Source organism: Hyperolius riggenbachi, chromosome 12, assembly GCF_040937935.1.
Source record: "Hyperolius riggenbachi isolate aHypRig1 chromosome 12, aHypRig1.pri, whole genome shotgun sequence".
NCBI lineage: Eukaryota > Metazoa > Chordata > Amphibia > Anura > Hyperoliidae > Hyperolius > Hyperolius riggenbachi.
Window position 1 is genome coordinate 97,854,759 of NC_090657.1, and position 24,313 is coordinate 97,879,071.

At 41.4% G+C, this 24,313-nt stretch overlaps 2 protein-coding genes across 15 annotated transcripts in view; one reads left to right on the forward strand and one right to left on the reverse strand.

Moving 5' to 3' along the window:
- Positions 1–24,313, reverse strand: part of LOC137541444 (dickkopf-related protein 3-like) — a 219,941-nt gene that overhangs the window by 98,327 nt on the left and 97,301 nt on the right. The gene's annotated exons all lie outside the window — the stretch shown is intronic.
- PLXDC1 (plexin domain containing 1) overlaps positions 1–24,313 on the forward strand; it is a 101,823-nt gene that overhangs the window by 68,431 nt on the left and 9,079 nt on the right. For all 5 annotated transcript variants that reach the window (XM_068262732.1, XM_068262733.1, XM_068262734.1 and 2 more), the window contains 8 exons: positions 932–1,050; positions 7,712–7,811; positions 9,200–9,295; positions 10,704–10,785; positions 16,870–16,930; positions 17,023–17,158; positions 21,185–21,217; positions 21,297–21,454. In XM_068262732.1, the coding sequence (XP_068118833.1) occupies positions 932–1,050; positions 7,712–7,811; positions 9,200–9,295; positions 10,704–10,785; positions 16,870–16,930; positions 17,023–17,158; positions 21,185–21,217; positions 21,297–21,454 (785 nt within the window). The remainder of the gene's footprint in view (positions 1–931; positions 1,051–7,711; positions 7,812–9,199; positions 9,296–10,703; positions 10,786–16,869; positions 16,931–17,022; positions 17,159–21,184; positions 21,218–21,296; positions 21,455–24,313) is intronic.

Here is a 24,313-nt window from a genome sequence, read left to right on the forward strand (position 1 = left end):
GTGAAGATAGACTGACAGCTCCAGCAGAGGTCCAGTAGTTTGCAATACTGTTTATAGCTGCAAAAAAATAATTGCCAATTAAAATGTGTCCCTTCCTCACAGAAGGATGGGTAAATCCTAATTTCTAGTTTTGTTTAATTAGGAGCGGAGACATATTTTAGATGAAAAAATAAGAAACTGTTTCATTGAACCGGAAAATGGAACCAGTTTTTACAGAATCCTTTTTTATCCGATCAGTTTCTTACATCAGTTTTTCATCCAGTTTTCTGATCCGTTGCGTTCACTACCTGTTCTCCACATTCCTGTGCTGCTGCTGTTGCCATCAACCTGCCCCAACAGAAGCATCACAGGGTCTCATTGGTTTGCAATAAACCAATGGGAGTTGTTCTTCCCATGAATCATGTTGTCCGCATGTTGTCTGTTGATTCCCATGAATAAACGAGAATGCTCCCTGGAGCAGGACAATTCCCATTGGTCTATTGCAACCAATGGGAGCCTGAGATGCTTCTGCTGGGGTCTTGGGATCAGTAAATCAGCTTACAAGCGTGCAGGGACCAGATTGGGCAGTGGCAGGTATCTTGCAAAACACACGCGACAAGCAGCCTAGTGAGAATGGACACTGGCTAGTGTTGATTCCATCGGCCTCCATAGCCATCCATCATCTCTGGAATCTCAAACTTTCGTTTTGTTAGTTAGAACACATCCGTTACAAATGGACTGATGTGAACAGATACTATTGCCTTGCATAGCATGCTTTGTTTATTCCATAACTGAGACACTCATGTTTTGAAAAAGAAGCGAAAAAACGCCACCTGTCTGCCAACACAGTCACTTTGGTCCACAGCCCAGAGTAATGCACCGGCCTATGAACTTTCATTAACACAGAGCAGAAGAGATGCTTTCAGTACTGTCTATGCTGTCTGTTCTACAGGGACATCTTTTGTGGTTCAGTGGGACAAGGTTCGGCTCCATGAGAAAGAAGATGCTGGTGGGTTCACCTTTCAAGCTGCACTACACAAAGATGGAAGAATTGTGTTTGTGTACAAACAGGTGAGGGCATTCATTATTATTTTTATGTGGCACTATGTCCTTTTAACAGACTGTTTTATTTTGTTTTATTTTTTTCTGGGTAGAATATTTAAAAAACAAACAAAAGAAAAACCTCACGGACTTCTGCTGATAAGTATTTTAGGTGTAATGTACTGTATGTTCCTCCTTTCATAACATGTAAATGTGTATTCTTATGAAGTCCCCCATATGTATTCCATGCTGCTGTGCAGACCAATAAACTATTTAGTCTGCATTCAAGATGTCATATTATAAATACACCTTTCCCCTCTGTTACTATAAAATATGAGGGGGTTCAGCAGACTGCACATTACTCACTGGTGCCACACCGTTCCAGCCTCCTCGTACTAGGAGCTTCTTTACACAACTTGCAGACTGCACTGATTTTCATGGTTCGATTTACATGGGAGATTTATTAACTTAGTATATAAAGATTCTACTGCATACTACTAACCAAACAGTAAAGGAATAAGCACTCTGGTAAGAAAATGATGGTTTGGGATATTGGTTTATTTGTGGCAATAGTTTTGTTTTTAGTTTCTTCAGTGTTACTCTACCTCAAAGGCAGGAAACAATTAGTGAGTAAGGCAGGGTTCACACTTAATAACATTTTTGTGCAATTTACAAAATTGCACAGATGCAATGTATCTCAAGAACATGGCGTTGTATTCCCTATTTGCTTGAAAATGTGCTGCATTTAAAATTAAGATAGCAGGTCTCCTTTTTTTCATGTGCGATTCAATGCAAGTCAATGGGAGCGCAGAAAATTCACATAAAAATTTGTGTTTTGCACAAAAATGTGCATGCGATTTTGAAGTTAGCACATGCAGAATCATGCATGCGGAAAAATGCATGCATAAAATGCTATGACAAGTGTGAAGGTAAAACACAAAAATTATATATAGTTATCCCAGGGGTACAAATATTGAGGTTGTAGGACTGCTTGTCTCAATGACTAGATAGCTGTCCTGGCAAAACGTGCTCTAAGTGCAGCTATGATTGACATGTTTTTTTAAATACAAAAGGGAAGATCTGTTGTCAACCAGTCAAAGCTGAAATATTAGTTTTAGATGGACTACATTTTTTTCATCTATTATTTTATTACACAAAGACTATGATATTCCCGTATACTTTGACCTCCTTTTTGTCAAAGGAATCCATTTTGATGCATGACTATGACGGCAATATGGAGCATGAGCCGAACCAGACAGTAATAGTTGATGTTATGATGGATTTGATGATTGCTGTGTAGAACTACACCATACATTTTTGTGGTAGGCCAAACTTTTTTAGAGGTAAAGCCTCTCTTGCGCTTTGTTGATGATAGCGTCAGTATTGTTATCCTATTTTAGGTTGTTGAAGATTATGGGCCCAAGCAAGACATTTGTAATGCTGGGGGGCATACTTTCTGACCACCCAGCGCAACAAGGCTAAGTAGCTGGATAATGGAAGAGGCTCCACAGATGGACACAGGAGTAATGAACAAGGGAGCAAGATTTCCCCGAGCAACTGCAGCTCTGGGCCGCCTCTCAGGCTAGATGCTAAGTGATACTGTGAGAAAACGCGGAAAAGCCGCCGCAAGTACTCAGAGTGAGGCGGCTGATTCCGCGTTCAACATGGCAGCTTGCGCGCAGGGACCTGCATTCACTGGCCTGACGGAACGCGGAGAAACCGCCGCATGCCCAGAGAACAGGGCGGCGGATTCCGCGTCCGACGCGGCGGTTTGCACGCATAGGCCTACCTCTCTCAGTACTGCTGAATGCGGAGAAAATGCGCACGCTCGGACTGCGGATTCCGCATCCAAAACAGCAGAGGCATTACAACACATGTCTGGTGTGGCTGGGACTGATAGTCCACACTGGTTCAGAAGGACGCGTGCGCGCACGGAGAGGCAGAGCATTTATGACAGCCAGAAGGGTGTCAGCTGACCAAGCCGGTCAGCTGACAATTTTCAGTTCTCATTGGTCCAGCACTTAGGGGAGGCGCAGGAGAGCGCTGGTGTATATATACTGGGTGGTGGTCATTCCTCTGGTGTCTGGCATTGCGATCACTACGTGGTAGCACTCAGACCCTGTCAGTATCTGTGTTACTTTAGACCAGTTTCTTAGGTGTTGATGATCAAGGAGCTCACACCTTAGTCTAGGAATTCTGTATTATTTGTGTTATTATCTAGACCAGTTTCCAAGGTGTTGATGATCAAGGAACTCACACCTTAGTCTAGGAATTGTTGATTATTTGTTATGACCTTCTGCTTCCCTGACCATTCTTCTGATCTCTGATTTTGTACCTTTGTCATTCTGATACTCTGTTGCTGAACTAGGCTAGTCTCAAGATTCTGCATCTGTCTCCTGTTTCGGTACTTTATCTGTCCGTGTGTTGACGACCTGGCCTGCCCGACCTCAAGAACTATCTCACCTGTTGAGAGATAGTTCACAGATCTGTCAGTGACACTCCCTCATTGGTGTCACTCACGTTCTGTCCTTCCCACTCTCGGCCTGACTCCTCCCTGCGGGGAGTTCAGACCAACGGAAGGAACTTGCTGCAGAGCAATACTCCTTATTGCTCTAGCACCTGATATCCAGGTGCGGTCCTCAAGTATTACTGTTGCACCAAAACACTCTCATCACTCAGGTGTCCAGAGGTTAGAGATGTATCTGATTATCGGTGATACTGCAGATCATCAATAATCGGGTATATATCTGCATTCTCGGTGATACTGCAAATCACCGGTAATCAGATCCTCTCTGTGTTACACTGATCGTTACAGATACAATACACAACAGACGTAGTCGGTAACAGGTTTGGGTCATACACGTTAATTCAGATGTCAGTCGTATTGGAAGGATTAGGCAGATCCGTAGTCAAGAGGCAGGCAAAGGTCGGTACACAATACAATATACAATATTACAAATAATACAATACTGACTGACTAGAGTACATATATATCATGCGGATACACAATATAGGAAATGTAGCTCTCAAATAACTCACTAGCTAAAGCACAAGTAATGACAATTAACAAGACAGACAACAGACAGATAGACGGAATGCTCAGCCAATATAGTCGCTGTTTCAGCGATGGCAACATTCACACTGAGATAGACAAGACTAACAGGTAGGAGCGAAACGCAACCGCTGCTATAGTTTGTCCTCAAGAACAAGGCAAGAACTAGGCTAGAAGGAATACTACCAGTCACCAACGTGGTGCTGGCAGAATACGAACTATCAGGATCAGAAGGACTTTACTGACCCCCGCAAGTCAGCAAACGTCCAGCAGACTTGAAATTACAGAGCAAGGCATTATACATTTTTACAATAACAACTTTCACAGTATAGACCCAACGACAACTCAGAGAGCTGAACGCTATGTCGGGCGGGGTCTGAAATGGGAGGCAGACTTTTATCTTTCATGACAACCCCACGGTGCATATAGGGAACATAGTGATAGTAACAAGAAGAGAAGAAATTATACAAGTATGCCATGTATTACAGATGTTTAAACAATTTGTACACAGTGCTAGGGATATGTCCCTTATAATGATTTTTGATGTATTGGACAATAATTGTATGCTGGTGCTTCATGGATGGCCTTTCTCTTATTAACATCTCCATGGTCTTAAGAGCATTAAGTTCCAAGTTGTTGCTGCTGCTGCATAGTTATGATATCCCTGATCTATTCTTTTCCAACAAAAACTTTGTCTCTAACCTGTTTAGAGTGCTCCTTGGTCTTCATGTTGCTTGCTTAGGGTTGTTGCAGTCAAGGGCCTTTCAGAATAACCATCATGTTACAGATGATGTGACACAGACTGCACTATGAAAGAACATAACGTTAGGCCCATAAATATTAGGCCAGAAACAACTTTTGTAATTATGGCTCTGTACATTACCACAATGAATTTTAACCACTTAAGGACCACAGGCTTACACCACCCTAGTGACCAGACTATTTTTTACAAGTCAGTGCTCTGCGGCTTTAACAGCTCGCTGCAGAGCCATACAACTTAGCACACAAATTAATTTTACTTCCTTTTGTTGCCACCAACAGAGCTTAGGGTTGGTGGCATCTGATTGCTGCTGTGACATGCATGTTTTTTTATTAATTTTATTGCTTTTTTTTTCTTAATAAAAAATGCTTCATTTATTTAAATGTATCCCTCCCCCGACAGCCAATCATAGTGATTCCTGACTCTCCTGGGGACAGCTCAGTGACAGAGCTGTCCCCCGTACAGCGCTGCAGTAGATCGCAGCGCTGTACATGTAAATAAACTGGGTTTTTTTCTGCGTAACAGCCTGCTGCCTGTGATTGCAGGCAGGCAGGCCGATCTTGGAGCTCCGCTCTGCCATTCAGCGGGGATGCGCACGCATCAGTGCGCGCAATCCCCTGCAATCTCCGCCCCCAGGAGATTAAATTCAGTGGGGTGAACAAATCGTGCATTAAAAATGTGAGACAACTAAAGTATTTTTTTTAATTAACTGGAAATAAAATGTTAATTTCTAACACTTGGTTAAAAACCCTTTGCTAGCAATGACAGCCTTAAGTGTTGAACTCATGGACATTACCAGATGCTGGGTTTCCTCCTTTTTAATGCTCTGTCAGGCCTTTAGTGCAGCGGTTTTCAGTTGCTGTTTGTTTGTGCACCTTTCTGTCCGAAGTTTAGTCTTTAACAAGTGAAATGCATGCTCAGTTGGGTTAAGATCAGGTGACTGACTTGGCCATTCAAGAAATTTCCACTTCTTTGCTTTAATACACTCCTGGGTTGCTTCGGCTGTATGTTTTGGGTCGCTGTCCATCTGAATCAGGAAACACTGTCCGATCAATTTGACTGTATTTAGCTGGATTCGAGCAGACAGTATGTCTCCCTGTGCCACATCATCAATAAACACTCGTATCCCAGTGCCACTGGCAGCCATGAACACCCAAGCTATCACAATTTCTCAACCTTGTTTTACAGATTATGTGGTATGCTTTGGATAATAAGCTGTTCCATGCCTTCTCCATACTTTTTTCTTGCCATCATTCAGGTAGTGGTTGATCTTGGTTTCATCTGTCCAAAGAATGTTTTTCCAGATCTGGCTCTTTTAGATGTTCTTTAGCGAAGTCCAATCTAGCCTTTCTATTCTTGAGGCTTATGAGTGGCTTGCATCTTGCAGTGTACCCTCTGTATTTACTTTGAGGCATGCTTCTCTTTATGGTAGAGTTGGATATATGTGTACGCCTACCGCTGGAGAATGTTGTTTACTTGGTTGTCTGTTGTGAAGGGGTTTCTCTTGCCCATAGAAATAATCCAGCGAGAATCCACCACTGTAGCCTTCCGTGGATGTCCAGGTCTTTTTGTGTTGCTGAGTTCAGAACTGCTTGTTTTCTTTCTCAGGATGTGCCAAGGTATAGATATTACCACTCGTAATATTGTAGCAATTTCTCCGGTGGGTTTTTTCTGTTTTCTCAATGGCTTCTTTCACCTGCATGGAGAGCTCCTTTGACTGCATGTTGTCTGTTCACAGCAAAATCTTGCACATGCAAGCACCACACCTCTGATCAACTCCAGGGGCCATATGTAATTAACTTCTTCTAGGAGATAATTTTTCATCTTCAATTTATAATAACTTTGTAGCACTTTGCAATGAAAAAAAAGTACCAAAAAGTAGGTAAAAAAGTATTTTCAAAATAATTTTGAGTATTTGTTTGTTTGCTGGTGGTTTAAAAGGCATTTTATTGACATGTTTAAAAAGATCGCCTACGGTAGGAGAAAACTCAGGTGAAAAGGGTAATTGCATATAGGCCCATGCCTTTCATCTGCTTAATTGATAATGACATGACAACGAACTTTCCTACACCTCAATTGTCCAATTACGGTTGGCCCTGAAATGAAGGAGTTGTGTTAAAAGTGTTTTAGTTGCCTCACTTTTTTATACAATTGTTTTGTTCACCCACTGAATTAAAGCTGAAAGTCAGCACTTCATCTGCATCTGAGTTGTTTTCACTTAAAATTCATTGTGATCATGTACAGAACTAAAATTAAAAAAGAGTGGTCTCTGTCCAAATTTATGGATTTAACTGTATATTCCTTTGATTGAATGAAGATACCAGTCAGGAAGCACATAAGCACTTGAAAGAACAGAATATTGGTGTAATAAAATGATAAAAGTCAGTGCATACAAAACTAAAGTCACAAATACACTATACAATATTTTAATAGAATATAGGTTATATTTGAAAAAAAGATCTAGTTAGTCTAAGAAAAATGTTTTTAAAAATACGGGTCCTGTCAGTCAATATTTAGTCGTTTTATGAATTTATGTTGGATAATTTTATCAGTTTGTTTTCTCATCTATTTTACATTAAGAGGTATATCTCTGCCGCAGATACACAAAGCTATAAATCCTAACGTAATGCTTGTGCTGCTGGCATAACTGAGACACACATGAAGCCAATTATTATAGTATGTCAGCTCACTTTGCCTGAACATCTTCAGTCTTCCAAATGTGACATATACAGTTAACAAAGCTTATACAAAAGCATGAGAAGAGCAGTACTGCCTTCCATACAACAAACTCTGTTTATCATATCGGTACACTTCTATCAACATAGGCTGTCTACTGATTCTGGGTCTAAACTATCTGTATCTCTGCTGCCTCTTTACAGATTCCTCTGCCAGTGCAAGACATCAGTCCAGCACAGCATCCTGTTAAAGCAGGTCTTTCAGATGCCTTTGTAGTTCTCAACCCCTCATCAAATGCCACGGGTAAGGCTGTCAAACATCTAAACATATTGGCCCTAATTCAATTCGCTTTTTCTCCTACGTTTTCTCCTAGGTGATATTTTCACACCTTATCAATAAAATGCCTTTTAAGCCACCAGCCAGCAAGAACATACTCAGAATAATTCTGACAGTACTTTTATCACCCAGTGCTGAAAATTAACTTTAAACAGAAGATGAAAAATGTTGACAGTACCTTTTCACCTACTTCTAGGTAGTTTTTTTAATTGCAGAATGCAATTTTAAAAGTTATTTTAAACATATGAAAAATGATCTCCTAGGAGAAAACTTAGGAGAAAAAGTTAATTGAATAAGGGCCATGGTGTTACTGAGTGCTTGAGAACCAAAAGATTTGACATTTCACATCTGCTAAATAAGAATAGTTGCTTTATTGAGATCCTCTGACTGTGTTATCACCTTTCTCCACCACCTCTTGCTACTCCTCAGCCCCCTCTGCCTGTAAAGCATCTAGAGTGCAGCATGCACAGTCTGCCTTTACGGAACCTTGAAATGACATCGATCTGGTGGCTGTCATAATTATTTCCTGTAAAACAATAAAGTTGCCCGGCAATCCTGCTTATTTCTTGGGCAGCAGTAGTGCCTGGCTTACACAACTGAAACAAGTATGCTGCAAATCCAGTCAAACACCTGATTGGCATGCTAGTTCAGGATCTATGGCTGAAAGTATTGGAGGCAGAGGATCACCAGGAGAGCCAGGGAATCTTCATTGTTAAAAAGGAAATAAATATCTAAACCTCCACACTCCTCTCACTTCAGGTGTCTTATTAAGTGATGAATATGCAACCCTAAACCACTGTAGCAAGGTTTGCAAAATAATTTTTGTTTAAGGCACTGTAAGTGTTGTGTATGCATTTGCAGAAAATACTTAAAAATAAATCTAGGAGAGACACAAACTTATAAATTGTAAAGCAACCTCTACATGATCTGATCTGATGACCATGGCAAGAGATGCCTACAGAGATGCTTTAGCAAATTACAACCAATGCGTTTCCTTCCTGTATCCAGCGGACATCCGGCCAGCTCACACTTGGCTTTCAGTCACAGAGGCACCATTTCTGAACATATTTACCAACACAAATGACTCATCTGTCCATCAAGCCTATGGGAATCATTAGCCATTGTCTTTTCCAATACTGTTTTTTCCTTTTTGACACATTCTGTACAGTAATTTGATTCAGTGGGGAGAGGAATGTTGTAAAATACTATAATAGCAGACCTCTTTCATCTTTTCATGTAATACAATAAAATACAACATACAACTAATAGCTGTGATGTAAGCATTTTCAAGGAATTTTTCGAGTTCCCACGTGACAGGCTTGCTTTGTAGTTACATTTCCTCCTCTCCCCCACAGAGACGAGGAGACGCTCTATCTATGAGTATCATCGGGTACAGATGGATCTCGCCAGGATTCAAAATCAGACGGCTGTGGAATTTACCCCCCTTCCAAGTAACATAAATCAAATAAAATGTGACAGAAAATCTACTCATCTGCATTCTAGAATCCTTCTGATTCCCTATCTTGACGTCAAAGCACTGGTATATATAACACATTTCTGTAGGGAAAAAAACTGTGAGAGGCTGCCAAGGTGCTTAGAAAGTTCCAACTCGAACACAGCATATTAGTCACTGGAAACAAGCCTGCACAGATTTATGAAATACCCTACAAAGCTGCATGCACAGAGATGCTCCATATGTTTTCTAGACTTCCCACAGTAAGCTGGCGCCAGCAGTGGTGGTGTAAACAGTAGTTCATCCCTTATTTCTATAACTGCATTAGGCCTGGAACCCACTAGGAGCGCTTTGTGATTTGAAAAGCTGTTGCTAATGTAATGTTATGGGTGTGATCCCACTTGAGTGATGTGGTTTTATAAAAAATACCCCATAGCATTGCAGTAGCAAGAGCTTTTTCAAATCACTAGCGCTTAGAAATGTCCGCTAGTTGGTTTGAGCCCTTACTGATCGTGGGTAAACTGTAACCCAAAAAGATGATGTAAAATTGTTCAGTGCAGCATTTATAATGTAGGTTTACATAGTTTTAATTAAGCAGCTCAGTCAATCTAAGGTATTTCCTGTATGCATTAATCAGCTAGATCCGAAAGTGAATCCAGAGTCTGATTGCTTTGCTGAACACTTGTAATGCTTTAAGTGCAGCCTCCTGGTTTCACTTGTTGCTTGGACTTGCTCTTAAAGGCAAACTGTAGGGAGGCTGCCATGTTTTTTTTCCTTTTGTGCAATAGCAGTTGCCTGGCTGTCCTGCTGATCCTCTGTCTCTAATACTTTCAGCCATAGACCCTGAACAAGCATGCAGCAGATCAGGTGTTTCCGGCATTAATGTCGGAACTGACAAGATTAGCTGCATGCTTGTTTCTGGTGTTATTCAGACATTACTACATCCAAATAGATCAGCAGGGCTGCCAGGAAACTGGTATTGCTTAAGGGGGAATAAATATGGCAGCCTCTATATACCTCTCCCTACAGTTGTCCTTTAAGGGCCCTTTTCCTCTTTTCCTTCTATTTCCACTATTATTTTTACAGGCATGATTGACCTAAGTGGGTGAATGGCGCTATTACGGTACATTTGCATTTCGACTACTATGTGATTTTCCTGCCCTTCTATACACTTCTGGTACATATACCAAAAGTGCAATAGCCCAGCAAATGCAATTCGTAAAAAAAAAAAAATCATCAAATAGCACTAGTGGAAAAACACTTGTGATCCCATCTTTGGATCGAAACACACCTAGTGGAAATGGGCCATAAATGGCCTCACATTTCACTTCCAGAAAATGACTGCAGGCATTTCAGCAAGAAATATCACACGTTGTGGTATAACTTTGCTCTCTCTCTCTCTGTAGCATGCTTACAGCAGACCAGCTGTGACCAATGTGTGACCTCACTTCCAGCCTTCAACTGCAGCTGGTGCCATGTACTACAAAGGTGAGCATGTGTGTATAGTACTTTACACAGCCTCTCCTCATTATGTCTTCACTGTACAATATGTTTCCAGCTACGTATGACCTCATTTCAAAATAATGTTGGAATGTTGTATAAAATATAAATAAAACCAAGATGCAACAATTTGAATAACTTGTAAATCATAGATTTAATTTAAATAGTGCAAAGAAAGCATAGCAAATGTGGAAACAGATTTCCAAAAATGTATACATGCATTAAATCCTTGAATTGCAAGTAACTTGGTTTAAGAACGCTTTCCACGACAAGACTTTTTTAAAGTCATTGGGAACCACTTTATATAAAAAAAAGAAATCAGATACTTACCTAAGGAGAGTGAAGGCTCTGGGTCCTAATGAACCTTCCCTCTCCTCTTCCGGTGCTCTCGGTGCAGCGCTGGATCCCCCGTTCAAATCCCCGGCCGCTGGGGACTTCGGAAGTCTTCGGAAGCCGAGTCCTCCAGAAGACAGACGGCTCCATACTGCGTATGGGTGATTGCGCAATGGAGGGCTCCCGAAAATAGAGTACTTGGGCTCCCAAAGACTTTCCAAAGTCACCTTCACCGGCAGAAGGAGTAATATTTGACTAATTTAGTCAAATACTGCTCCCGGGGACAGCGCAGCACTACGGGCACCAGGAGAGGAGAGGGAAGGCTCATTAGGACCCAGAGCCTTACCTCTCCTTAGGTAAGTATCTGGTTTCCTTTTATAAAGCGGTTCCCAATTACTTTAAATGACATATTGACTTGGTAAGCAAGCAAAGTCTTGATATACAAATAGGAGGAAAGAGGCGCCCTGGGTTGTATAAAAGCATCTAAAAACAGTTTAAAATGAAAAGGATAACGAGGTGTCTTACCTCAATGACGAAATCTTTGTAACATACAAAAGATTTTTATTTAGCACAGGCAACGCATTTCGCGGGTCTAAGCCCGCTTCCTCAGGCCAATAACAGTGCCAAATGATAAATACCATCGGCATAGGGAGCCTCCCCTTTAATCTGTTTTTAGATGCTTTTATACAACCCAGGGCGCCTCTTTCCTCCTATTTGTGCTTAGTACACCCCCCAACATAACCTGTTAGAGGGGTGGTGACAGTATACCCGTGGTTGCCACCACGGTGGACACTTGTCTCCGGTTTTCCAAGAGAGTGACCACCTTCGGGTCCCCCCGGGACCGCCCCGAGTGGAGTCGGGTTTATGGTCTCCACCTGATTCCTGCAGTTGGTTGCCCCTTGCAACCCTCCTTTGTGAGTAGCATTCTTTTTCTCACCAATTTTCTCCATCCTTACATTGACGTATTGCACTACTGGGCTCCCGCCTTTTTGTCTCTTGTGCCTTTTTCTACAGGGTGCCCCGACACCCCCACCACAATACTATCTTGATATACAAGCACAGAATGTATACGTGTGTTACGTCATCACAACTGAGCTGATGGTTCTTTTCCCTTTGTTGCTGAAGATTGTACTTAACTGTACTTAATCCGATAACATGTTTCAAAAAGTTGGGACAAAGATGTTTTTAACACTGTTGTGAATCACCTCTTCTTTAACCTTTTTCCGGATGGCAGGCTCTGGTCCCCTAAGGACCAATCTTTTTTTTTCAACTTTCAGTTGTGAGTTGTTCACAGTGCCAGAAGCGAATGAAATTGGCTACTGAACGACTCATGCAGTTTAGTTGTCATCAGACAGCTGAGTTTAGCAGTGATAGCCGCAGGAGCGCACAAGATTGAAATCTATGCTCTGGCAGGGATGATAGGCTCTAAACAGGGCTTGGTTTCAATTGCGTGCATCAGGAACAGGGCTGTGGATTTGAAGCAATTTTGGGTACCTGGAGTTGTAGTCGGTGGTTTCATAAACTGAGGAGTCAGAGCTGGAGTCTGTTTTTTTTAACTCATTCCACAGCCCTGCCGGGGCTGTGGAGTTGAAGCAATTTTGGGTACCGGGGCCCATATGCAATTTACTTTTTTTCCTTTGTTTTCTCCTAGGTGATATTTTCATAAATGTCAATAAAATACCTTTCAAACCACCAGCAAACAAGAAAATACTCAAAATAATTTTTATAGTTCTTTCTTGCTTGCTTTTTGGTACTTTTTTTCAGTTGCAAAGTGTTGAAAAGTTATTTTTAAATAGCAGATCAAATATCTCCTAGGAGAAAACTCAGGAGAAAAAGTGAATTGCATATGGGCCCTGGAGTCATAGTCGGTGATTTCATAAATTGAGGAGTCGGAGTTGGAGTCAAATTATTTTAGTACCGACTCCACAGCCCTGGTCAGGAAGTGGTTAAATAACACTGTAAATATTTGGGAATTAATGAGTTCAAATTCTGTAGTTTTGAATGTCAAATGCCTGTTTAAGATTTTTTGACTGTTTAGGATTTCAACTGCTCCAGAGTTTGAGGCCTCCTTTGTCATACTGCTCATTTTATAATGTTGCAAATGTTTACAATAAATGACAGGTCAGTGTGAAACTCAGAGGGAATATGGGATGATAATAAGCCAAAAAGTACATATCTTTTTTTAGCCAGGAAGATTAGGCAATTTTGATATGCTAGAACTCTGTACAGTTTTCGAGAGATTAACCAATCTTAACTGAGCTTGAGCCCGGGGAAGGTGATGTTTTATGGCTTTGTTTTTTTTTTTTTTTTGCATGGCAGAGATGTGATTTGCATGTATGATACAATGTCAAAGTGTGTTCAGAGACAGTATTTTTGATAAGTTCCTAGAACTTGCAGTGTTTCCTCAGGGCATAAAGACTTTGCCATTCATTATTGCCTTTTGGCATTCTTCCCTCTGTAGAGATTTAGGCACATTCTCAGAGCTTTCTAATATTATGCCCTGTAAAAAAGTGTTTACGGTATACAATTTTACATTCAAGAATGTTATTCTTATACCGTGGCACCATTAACCATGCAGTGTTTCATAGAGTGGCATAAACCTTGCCATCTTTACGTCTAAGAGATCCAGGGCCATATGCAATTCACTTTTCACCTGAGTTTTCTCCTAGGTGTTATGTTTACACCTTATCAACAAGATGCCTTTTAAACCACCAGCTAGCAAGAAGATACTCAAAATAATTTTGAGAGTACCTTTTCACCTCGTTTTTGATACTTTTTTTTAATTACATTAGTGCTGAAAAGTTATTTTAAACAAAAGATGAAAAATTATCTCCTAGGAGAAAACTCAGGAGAAACAGTTAATTGCACATGGGCCTCAGACTCTCTGGGAGCTGCTTTTATAACCAATCATGTTTATTGACAGTTGTTTATAAACCTAGTTAGCTAGGATGTTGCACCAGGTACTTTTTAGCATTGCACGACTTTTAAAGTCTTTGATTGTCTTGTCCTAAATTTTCTAAAAAGTCCTGCTGGCACCAAATTCAAACTAAGCAAATGTTTTTCATAAGACAGGATCTGGATAGGATGGCTATATGGGCAATAAATGGCAGATGAAATTCAATGTTGAAAAATGTAAAGTCATGCATTTTGGTCGTACCAGTGGTCTAGCACCATACAAAATAAATGGGATACAGTTGGGGACATCAAACTTGGAGAAGGACTTAGGAGTACTCATCGACAACAAGTTAAATAATCGTACTCAATGCCAAGCCGCTGCAGCTAAAGCTAACAAAACTTTGGGATGCATTAAAAGGGAAATAAAAACTCGAGATGCTAGCATAATATTGCCCCTGTTTAACTCTCTAGTAAGGCCACATCTGGAATACGGAATTCAGTTCTGGGCACCACATTACAAAAAGATATTGCAGTTTTAGAGCAGGTGCAGAGACGAGCAACAAAATTGATACGTGGGATGGAAGGTCTCGCTTACCAAGAAAGGTTAGATAAACTGGGTTTATTTAGTCTAGAGAAAAGATGCCTTAGAGATCTAATTAACATGTATAAATACATCAGAGGGCAATATAATAGATTGGCGGATGAGCTTTTTGTCCCTAGGCCTTCTCAAAGGACTAGAGGACATGATCTGCGCATGGAGGAAAAACGTTTTAGCCATTTATTTAGGAAAGGGTTATTTACAGTAAGAGTGATTAAAATGCGGAATGCATTGCCACAGGAAGTCGTTATGGCAAACTCTATACCTGCATTTAAAGGGGGCTTAGATGCTTTTCTTGCGTTGAAAGACATTAATGGCTACAATTACTAGGTAATGCCTAATGATGTTGATCCAGGGATTTTATCTGATTGCCATCTGGAGTTGGGAAGGAATTTTTCCCTTTTGGGGCTAATTGGACCATGCCTTGTAAGGGTTTTTTTGCCTTCCTCTGGATCAACAGGGATATGTGAGGGAGAAGGCTGGAGTTGTACTTTGTACTGGTTGAACACGATGGACGTATGTCTTTTTTCAAACAAAATAACTATGTAACTATGTGAATAACTTGATTCAGTTTTTATCCACAATTCATGCAGCATCCAAAAGGAAGTTGTAGCAGATCAGTGCCACCAATCCAATAGGAACCACATATGGTTCTCAGCAGATACACTGTACTACAGTTGCTCTTATGTATTAGAATTCACGGAGAAGTGTGAGGGGAGCCCATGCTAAAAGGTATACACAGTGTTAGACAAAAACAACTAATTCTGGCATTTATTTTACCCACTACACACCAGCAGGGTCTGTGGGGATAGACAGATTCCTATTGCTCGCCACTCTGATAAACAACTGGAATGGACAACGTTTAACTCACCATCTATGCATAAGCTCTGCCCTAGGGACTTTGCCATACTGCGCTTTAAAGGTGCCCCTGATGAATAACATTGTGAAGAGACTTGTAGAGCTATAGTATAAAAACGCTTATCCGGAGCAGCAGGGCTGTGGAGTCGGTACAAAAATCATCCGACTCCAACTCTGACGCCTTAGTTTATGAAACCACTGACTCCGACTCCAACTCCAGGTACCCAAAATGGCTCTGACTCCTTAGTCTAACACTTACCAGGGCAGTGGATTTTGTACAAAAATCATCCGACTCCCGACTCCTTAGTTTATGAAATCACGACTCTGACTCCAACTCCGACTCCAGGTACCCAAAATTGCTCCGACTCCACAGCCCTGCGGAGCAGGATACAAGTAGACATCTGATACACTTTATGTGCTGGAACTGCTTAGTTTGTAAATGAACAGGCATTACTTTTTTTTAACAAATCATATTATGCTATGGTAGCAGTTAAGCGTTTTATCATTTTTTAACCATCACCTGTGTTCTTATATTATAGAAATGTAGTAAGATTGGCTTAAGATTTCAAAGTCACACTATTTAGTGTACGGTCTGTATGAAAATTACATTTGACATTTCAGGGCAACCAGCAGTCATTCTCACTATACTGAGAAAGTAAATCCAGGGAACTGATTTCCTTGTGCCTACCTACACAATGAGATATTCAAAACAAGAATCTGAAAACCTGCAGGTCACAAATAAGAAAATATAGCAAGAAATGTGTACAACACATGTTAAATTACTGATGCTTTATGCGCATGGCAATTTTACTGTCATTTAGTGAATCAGGACACACAAATCTAGCTTATTAAGTTTTTGATGCAGGTTTGCTTTAGGAGCCGTTTTCCACTGAGAAACGCGATCTCAATCGTGACTGCACTGTGATTATGTTTCCTCTATTTTCCACTACTGCGATTTTGCCACAATCTGCCAGTTGTACACGGTGATTGTGATGCGTATGCAATGTCTGACTAAAGGGGAAAAAAGTCCAGGAAAATATTTTAAATTGCTGAAAAATGGAATAGCGACATGATTGCTATACAATTTTCAAGTGCGCCTATACTCTGTATAGTCGGGCAATTGCATGAAAAATAAAACAGACACAATCTAGAAAAATTGCATTGGAAAGCAGCGCACTAATAGAAACATACCCACGCGGTTTCCCTTATTAAATGAGTATCTAGTGTTTTGCAGTTGTAACGCAATCTGATCCCAAAACACACTCAGTAGAAAGGGCCCTAAAGTAAATCTAGCATTGCCAGTGCTATTAGTTACACCTACAAATACAAAGCCACCCAGTTCAGTTTAAATGAAATAATATCTGACTAAATTGCATTAACACTTGCAGATGTTCCAGTGGATTTGATCGCCATCGACAGGACTGGCTAACGTATGGATGTGATGAGGAGGTAAGACACAGCATATGAAGTGTTGAGAATGTGATATGTCATCTCAAAGTACATCTAATGTATTATACCTTTTCTAATCAACAAATTTCAAGGCCCAAAACTCCTGCGATGAGTACGATTCTTACATTGCTACAGACACTTCCCCTGCGGCCTTCACCTCCCAACCTGCCACCACAGCAGAAGATGGTTCTCCAACTCCAACAGCTTCTATTAGCCTTACCACAGAAGGTAATACAATTCCACATGGAGATCAGTGTACAGGCATGAGCCCTTCACACATGTAATGTCTACATCTGCATGTTTCCCGTGTAATGTATAAGCAGCATTATTGTAACGTGAAATACAATTAGACAGCTGTATGCTAGTGATAAATAAATCTGTTCTTAGAAAGCAATATTGAAACTGGTGTGGGCAGCAAGGTGGCTAGCACTCTCGAGCTCCAGTGTCCCAAGTTCAACAATTCAGCCAGGACATTACCTGCATTGAGTTTGCATGTTCTTTCCTTGTTTGTGTAGGTTTCCACCAGGTACTCTTTCATGTTCAGTTAACAGCCCACAAACATACAGGTACAGTAAGTTGATTAGGCCCCGCTGGCCTTAGACTATGGTGGGGACATTGAACTATCACTATGGTGAGTAACAAATTGTGAGCTCCTCTGAGGAAAAGTTGGTAACATCAATTGTTCAATGTACTCTGTGAAGTACCGTGCAAGACTTCTGGGTAAGAAAGTGTTGTCACTTTCTCCACCCATGTCAAACCAATGTGCAAATTTGGACAGAGGCGCCAGGCAGGTTAAAATGATCTAAAAACAACTAAAAAGGAGGAGTACAGGTGGACTTACCTCCTGAAATGATGGACAATCGAGAGTGTTCAAATCGCAAATAACAATTTATTTTGGCACTCCGCAACGCGTTTCGCAGGTATAACCCGCTTCATCAGGCAAGGAGTGCAAGCTAAAAATCAAGCATACAAACCATAAACAATATACAATAAACAAAACACGACCCTAAGAGCTTGCCATCATAATACAAAAAGCAAAAATGACATATGTCTGTCACAGAAGGGGCGATCTGCTGTGACAGGAGACGTGTAAATACCAAGGGCCTGATTTACCAAAGGACGATAAGCCCCTTTGCATGTCTAATTGTGTGTTTGCGCCTCCAAACAACCGCGAGAGCTATCGCGGGCGCCCGGACGCAATGCGCCGCCCCGGACACGCAAAGCCCATAGACCCGTATTGGGCCCCGCGCATCCAAGAAGACGCACCCCGCGCAAACGCAGCGCGCGCAAATGTATGCGCGTGCAAAAAACGCATAGCGCGAAAAAACGCGCCAAGCGTTAGCAAATCAGGCCCCATGTGTAATGAGGAATGCGACCAAAGTAGTACAAGAATCTATCATGAAACAGCACATAAATAACTTTTCATTCAATTCTCAGCATAAGTTATTATATATATCAGCGTAAGTTATTATATAGTGACAATACCCGTGTGTCCATAGTGGTGTAATAACTATCTACATAGCCGCAAAAGTATCATCTATAAAAGTGAAGTATAGCTCTTTGAATAAATAGGGAATTCCATCTTACCTCAAAAAGGTCCAATAGTGGCAATGCGCCTCTGTAACTCGCGCTGCTGCTGTCTGCTGTTTATAAAGGTGTCTAAGTGCCTAAATTAACTTAGACACCTTTATAAACAGCAGACAGCAGCAGCGCGAGTTACAGAGGCGCATTGCCACTATTGGACCTTTTTGAGGTAAGATGGAATTCCCTATTTATTCAAAGAGCTATACTTCACTTTTATAGATGATACTTTTGCGGCTATGTAGATAGTTATTACACCACTATGGACACACGGGTATTGTCACTATATAATAACTTACGCTGATATATATAATAACTTATGCTGACAATTGAATGAAAAGTTATTTATGTGCTGTTTCATGATAGATTCTTGTACTACTTTGGTCGCATTCCTCATTACACATGGGGCCTGATTTGCTAACGCTTGGCGCGGTTTTTCGCGCTAAGCGTTTTTTGCACGCGCATACATTTGCGCGCGCTGCGTCTTCTTGGATGCGCGGGGCCCAATACGGGTCTATGGGCTTTGCGTGTCCGGGGCGGCGCATTGCGTCCGGGCGCCCGCGATAGCTCTCGCGGTTGTTTGGAGGAGCAAACAAACAATTAGACATGCAAAGGGGCTTATCGTCCTTTGGTAAATCAGGCCCTTGGTATTTACACGTCTCCTGTCACAGCAGATCGCCCCTTCTGTGACAGACATATGTCATTTTTGCTTTTTGTATTATGATGGCAAGCTCTTAGGGTCGTGTTTTGTTTATTGTATATTGTTTATGGTTTGTATGCTTGATTTTTAGCTTGCACTCCTTGCCTGATGAAGCGGGTTATACCTGCGAAACGCGTTGCGGAGTGCCAAAATTAATTGTTATTTGCGATTTGAACAATCTCGATTGTCCATCATTTCAGGAGGTAAGTCCACCTGTACTCCTCCTTTTTAGTTGTTTTTAGATCATTTTAACCTGCCTGGCGCCTCTGTCCAAATTTGCACAGTATATAGTCCACCTTGGGTGGAGGGGACTGTCCCCTTCTTTCTATCTACAGAGAGCGACTTCTTAAACCTGAGTGGGGTCAGGTTCTAATACTCCCCACCTGCATTTCAAGTGGTTGCCTATGTGGTAACCCGTGTTTGTGAGTATATCCACATCTGTTAATTATTTTGCCAACAATTGTTAGACTTACTGCACTATATTGGGTTCTCGGTTTTTCTTTTTGTTTCAAGTGCATGTCAAACCAATGCACAACATTAAGTAGAGTCAGAATAAACAGCAGGAGAACAGGGGCGCCAGCAGGATAAAAGTGCATAAAATGTTTAAAAGTAGTAGAGGTAGTGGTGGACTTACCTACTCCCAAGGACAGCAGTTACAACGGGTAAAGCGATTTACCCAGACCTGGATGTTGTTTGCTCCCCTTTTTATTGCCTGATGAAGCGGGGTCACGCATGGCAAGTTTGTGTGAGTATTGAAATACATTTCTTTAACACGTCACTACATGTAACTAGGGAGTAGGTAAGTCCACCACTACCTCTCCTACTTTTAAACATTTTATGTACTTTTATCCTGCTGGCGCCTCTGTTCTCCTGCTGTTTATAGTCCACCCTTGGTGGAGGGGTGTTTTACCCCATCTTTTCCTTCTTCCGATCTACAGAGAGCGACTTCTTAACCCTGAATGGGAACAGTTCTAATCTTCCCACCTGCCTTTACAGTGGTTGCCTGAACAGTAACCCTTGCTTGTGAGTATAACCATACTTACTTTAACAATTCCTTTGCTGCCAATACATACTACACCATATCGGGCTTTCGGTGTCCCTTGTCTTTGTACCATTGTATACTAGTTATAGTCAGAAAAGGGAACATACCAGCAGTCTGGTCTCCTTCAGATGCCAGCAATCTATGTGGACTAGAAGCAGATCACTGAAGCTTTTCAAAGCAAGTGGTACAGATAAACAAGAAAGGCTGTATATTGTGTATATTTCCCCACATTTTAACTGCTTACTACTGATGAGCTTAAAGAGAACCCGAGGTGGGTTTGAAGAATATTATCTGCATACAGAGGCTGGATCTGCCTATACAGCCTAGCCTCTGTTGCTATCCCAAACCCTCCTAAGGTCCTCCTGCACTCTGCAATCCCTCATAAATCACAGCCACGCTGCTGACAAACAGCTTGTCAGAGCTGGCTGTGTTTATCTCTATAGTGTCAGTTTGCTGCTCTCCCCGCCTACTGCAGAACTCCAGTCCCCGCCTGCATCCCTTCCCACCCCTGCTGATTGGAGGGAAGGGACGGGGGCAGGGACCAGAGCTATGCAGGAGGCGGGGGAGCAGCTGAGACTGACACTACAGATGTAAACACAGCCTCACAGCACGGCTGTGATTTATGAGGGATTGCAGAGTGCAGGGGGACCTTAGTGGGGTTTGGGATAGCAACAGAGCCTGGGCTGTATAGGCAGATCCAGCCTCTGTATGCAGATAACATTCTTTAAACACACCTCGGGTTCTCTTTAACTGGACTTTTTTTGCATTAGAAAAGTTAAACAAACAAAACATGGCTGCTGCCAATCCAAACTAAACAGCTGCCTGATTTGGGAAAGTGTTTGCTGAACTGGATGAATGCTACAAAGAACAGATGCTGACTTCTTTTCTTTAGTTTTCATAAACTAAGCTTTGGTTTGCTTGTATTTTTCAGATGACACAAAGCTGACAGTCCATGTTGAACATGGTAAGTCAATAAAAGCAGAAGAAAGACAGAGGATACCTTCATTTTTTTAATCTTACAATGTACTGTACTTTTTTTTCAGAACTGCAGAAAGAGCTTCCTAAACAGAGTGGGTCCCATGTGCATTCTGGCACTATTGTGGGTATTGTGCTGGCAGTGCTGCTAATTACAATCATAATTCTTGCGGTTGTCTATCTAAACCATCACAAAGGCAAGCAGGGAAGACACTGCTGCATGGAGGTAAAGTTTAATACTTGCCTCTTAAAGGTTTATTATAGCAAAAATGTACTTTCTTTTGCGTCCATCTGAAAATGGCGCCTGTGAATAATGGCGCACAGTGTTGCCGCTAATCCGTTCGCCGCTTATCGCTATTTAACGTTAAAGCCTTATTGTTATTTAGCGTTAAAGCCGTATCGTTATTTAGCGTTAACACACAGAACCCTCTCTGTACCTATCCCTAACCCATAACAAACCCCCCCCCCCCCCTGGTGGTGCCTAACCCTAACCACCCCCCTGGTGGTGTACAGAATCTTCTCAAAAAATTAGCATATTGTGATAAAGTTCATTATTTTCTGTAATGTACTGATAAACATTAGACTTTCATATATTTTAGATTCAAATACACACAACTGAAGTAGTTCAAGCCTTTTATTGTTTTAAGATTGATGATTTTGGCATACAGCTCATGAAAACCCAAATTTCCTATCTCAAAAAATTAGCATATTTCATCCGACCAATAAAAGAAAAGTTCTTTTAAAACAAAAGAAGTCAACCTTCAAATAATTATGTTCAGTTATGCACTCAATACTTGGTCGGGAATCCTTTTTCAGAAATGACTGCTTCAATGTGGCGTGGCATGGAGGCAATCAGCCTGTGGCACTGCTCAGGTGTTATGGAGGCCCAGGATGCTTCGATAGCGGCCTTAAGCTCATCCAGAGTGTTGGGTCTTGTGTCTCTCAACTTTCTCTTCACAATATCCAACAGATTCTCTATGGGGTTCAGGTCAGGAGAGTTGGCAGGCCAATTGAGCACAGTAATACCATGGTCAGTAAACCATTTACCAGTGGTTTTGGCACTGTGAGCAGGTGCCAGGTCGTGCTGAAAAATGAAATCTTCATCCCCATAAAGCTTTTCAGCAGATGGAAGCATGAACCCACTTTTGAACCAGAAACAGCGGCAGAAGCGCCTGACCTGGGCTACAGAGAAGCAGCACTGGACTGTTGCTCAGTGGTCCAAAGTACTTTTTTCGGATGAAAGCAACTTTTACATGTCATTTGGAAATCAAGGTGCCAGAGTCTGGAGGAAGACTGGGGAGAGGGAAATGCCAAAATGCCTGAAGTCCAGTGTCAAGTACCCACAGTCAGTGATGGTCTGGGGTGCCATGTCAGCTGCTGGTGTTGGTCCACTGTGTTTTATCAAGGGAAGGGTCAATGCAGCTAGCTATCAGGAGATTTTGGAGCACTTCATGTTTCCATCTGCTGAAAAGCTTTATGGGGATGAAGATTTCATTTTTCACCACGACCTGACACCTGCTCACAGTGCCAAAACCACTGGTAAATGGTTTACTGACCATGGTATTACTGTGCTCAATTGGCCTGCCAACTCTCCTGACCTGAACCCCATAGAGAATCTGTGGGATATTGTGAAGAGAAAGTTGAGAGACACAAAACCCAACACTCTGGATGAGCTTAAGGCCGCTATGGAAGCATCCTGGCCTCCATAACACCTGAGCAGTGCCACAGGCTGATTTCCTCCATGCCACGCCGCATTGAAGCAGTCATTACAGCAAAAGGATTCCCGACCAAGTATTGAGTGCATAACTGAACATAATTATTTGAAGGTTGACTTTTTTTGTTTTAAAAGAACTTTTCTTTTATTGGTCGGATGAAATATGCTAATTTTTTGAGATAGGAAATTTGGGTTTTCATGAGCTGTATGCCAAAATCATCAATCTTAAAACAATAAAAGGCTTGAACTACTTCAGTTGTGTGTATTTGAATCTAAAATATATGAAAGTCTAATGTTTATCAGTACATTACAGAAAATAATGAACTTTATCACAATATGCGAATTTTTTGAGAAGATCCTGTATATTGTACTGTAGCTATACCTAACCCTATTCTCACACAGAACCCTCCCTGTACCTAACCCAAACCACCACACTGATATGTGTATATATATATATATATATATATATATATATATATATATATATATATATATATATATATATATATATATATATATATATATATATATATATATATATATATATATATATATATATATATACACACAGTGGTGTGAAAAACTATTTGCCCCCTTCCTGATTTCTTATTCTTTTGCATGTTTGTCACACTTAAATGTTTCTGCTCATCAAAAACCGCTAACTATTAGTCAAAGATAACATAATTGAACACAAAATGCAGTTTTAAATGATGGTTTTTATTATTTAGTGAGAAAAATAACTCAAAACCTACATGGCCCTGTGTGAAAAAGAAATTGCCCCCTGAACCTAATAACTGGTTGGGCCACCCTTAGCAGCAATAACTGCAATCAAGCGTTTGCGATAACTTGCGACGAGTCTTTTACAGCGCTCTGGAGGAATTTTGGCCCACTCATCTTTGCAGAATTGTTGTAATTCAGCTTTATTTGAGGGTTTTCTAGCATAAACTGCCTTTTTAAAGAGAACCCGAGGTGTGTTTAAAGAATGTTATCTGCATACAGAGGCTGGATCTGCCTATACAGCCCAGCCTCTGTTGCTATCCCAAACCCCACTAAGGTCCCCCTGCACTCTGCAATCCCTCATAAATCACAGCCGTGCTGTGAGGCTCAGTTTACTTCTGTAGTGTCAGTCTCAGCTGCTCCCTCGCCTCCTGCATAGCTCCGGTCCCTGCCCCCGTCCCTTCCCTCCAATCAGCAGGGAGGGAAGGGATGCAGGCGGGGACTGGAGTTCTGCAGGAGGCGGGGAGGGCAGCAGACTGACACTATAGAGATAAACACAGCCAGCTCTGACAAGCTGTTTGTCAGCAGCATGGCTGTGATTTGTGAGGGATTGCAGAGTGCAGGGGGACCTTAGGGGGGTTTGGGATAGCAACA